The 1,064-nt window shown below is 57.4% G+C and overlaps 1 protein-coding gene across 1 annotated transcript in view; it reads right to left on the reverse strand.

Annotated features, from left to right (window-relative positions):
• TICRR (TOPBP1 interacting checkpoint and replication regulator) overlaps positions 1 to 1,056 on the reverse strand; it is a gene marked incomplete at its 5' end in the record, with an annotated part of 32,523 nt that extends 31,467 nt beyond the window's left edge. Inside the window, one exon of the mRNA XM_023748241.1 lies at positions 850 to 1,056. Within this exon, the coding sequence (XP_023604009.1) occupies positions 850 to 1,056 (207 nt within the window). The remainder of the gene's footprint in view (positions 1 to 849) is intronic.
• Positions 1,057 to 1,064: the final 8 nt, after the last annotated feature.

A 1,064-nucleotide genomic window follows, 5' to 3' on the forward strand; every position in this document is an offset into this window, starting at 1 on the left:
CGAAAATAATTTTATGGTGGGGTCACCACATGAGGAACTCGCTATTTAAAGGGCCAGAAGGTTGAGATCCATTGATCTAGGCCTCAGTAGCGTTTCAGCTTCAGGCCTCAGAAAAGCAGCCAAACCAGACAAGCGATGCCATGGCTGACCTCAGGACCAGCTGCACTGAATAATGACCCCTGGCGCCCACCAATAAGAGGAGACCAGGACCCTGAAAGGACGCACCTGGAAACGCAGCCGAATCTTCTATCGCGATCCTCCCCCTGGGACCGCCCCTAAAATCGCCCCCTTGAAAGCACTGAGGACAGAGGACCTGACATGCTCTCCCCCAGACGGGACACCTGTACCCTTCTCCGCTCACTTCTTCCACCTCTGTGACTTTCCAAATAAACCTGAGTCTTGGCTCTGAATTCTTTCTTTTTTCCCCTCTTTCTTTCTTAAACGTATTTTTATTGACTTCAGAGAGGAAGGGAGAGGGAGAGAGAAACATCAATGATGAGAATCATTGATCGCCTGCCTCCTGCACGCCCCCTACTGGGGATGGAGCCCACAACCCGCGCATGTGCCCTGACCCGGAATTGAACCGTGACCTCCTGGTTCACAGGTGATGCTCAACCACTGAGCCACACCGCCCGGGCTGAATTTTTCTTATCAGAACTCAAGTACCTACTGAGTTTGCTGAGCCGGGGTCAGGTCCGACTCCGAGGGTGTAACACCTGGTGCGGGTCTGGGGAACCCACACTTGGACTTTGCAGGTTCCGGGGCCCTGACTAGTGTATGGTGTAGGCTGCCCAGTCTGGTGAACCCCGAGGGCACGGCGCCCTAAGTCTGAGCTCCCGACCCTCTCACCTTGGAGCGCTCGGTGGTGTCCACCCAGTACAAGGTGACCTTCCGGGTGACCATGACTTCCTGGACCCTCCTGGGCAGCAACTTCTCCATCACCTGCTTCGGGGTGGGCGGCGGGCCCTGGGCCTGGGCCTCGCAGCCCGACACGAACTGCACCAGCTCCCTCTGCGAGCGCGGGCAGGGGCCCAGCAGAAGACGGCGTTGCCGAAGCCCCGCGC

Source organism: Myotis lucifugus, unplaced genomic scaffold, assembly GCF_000147115.1.
Source record: "Myotis lucifugus unplaced genomic scaffold, Myoluc2.0 scaffold_1220, whole genome shotgun sequence".
NCBI classification, from domain to species: Eukaryota; Metazoa; Chordata; class Mammalia; order Chiroptera; family Vespertilionidae; genus Myotis; species Myotis lucifugus.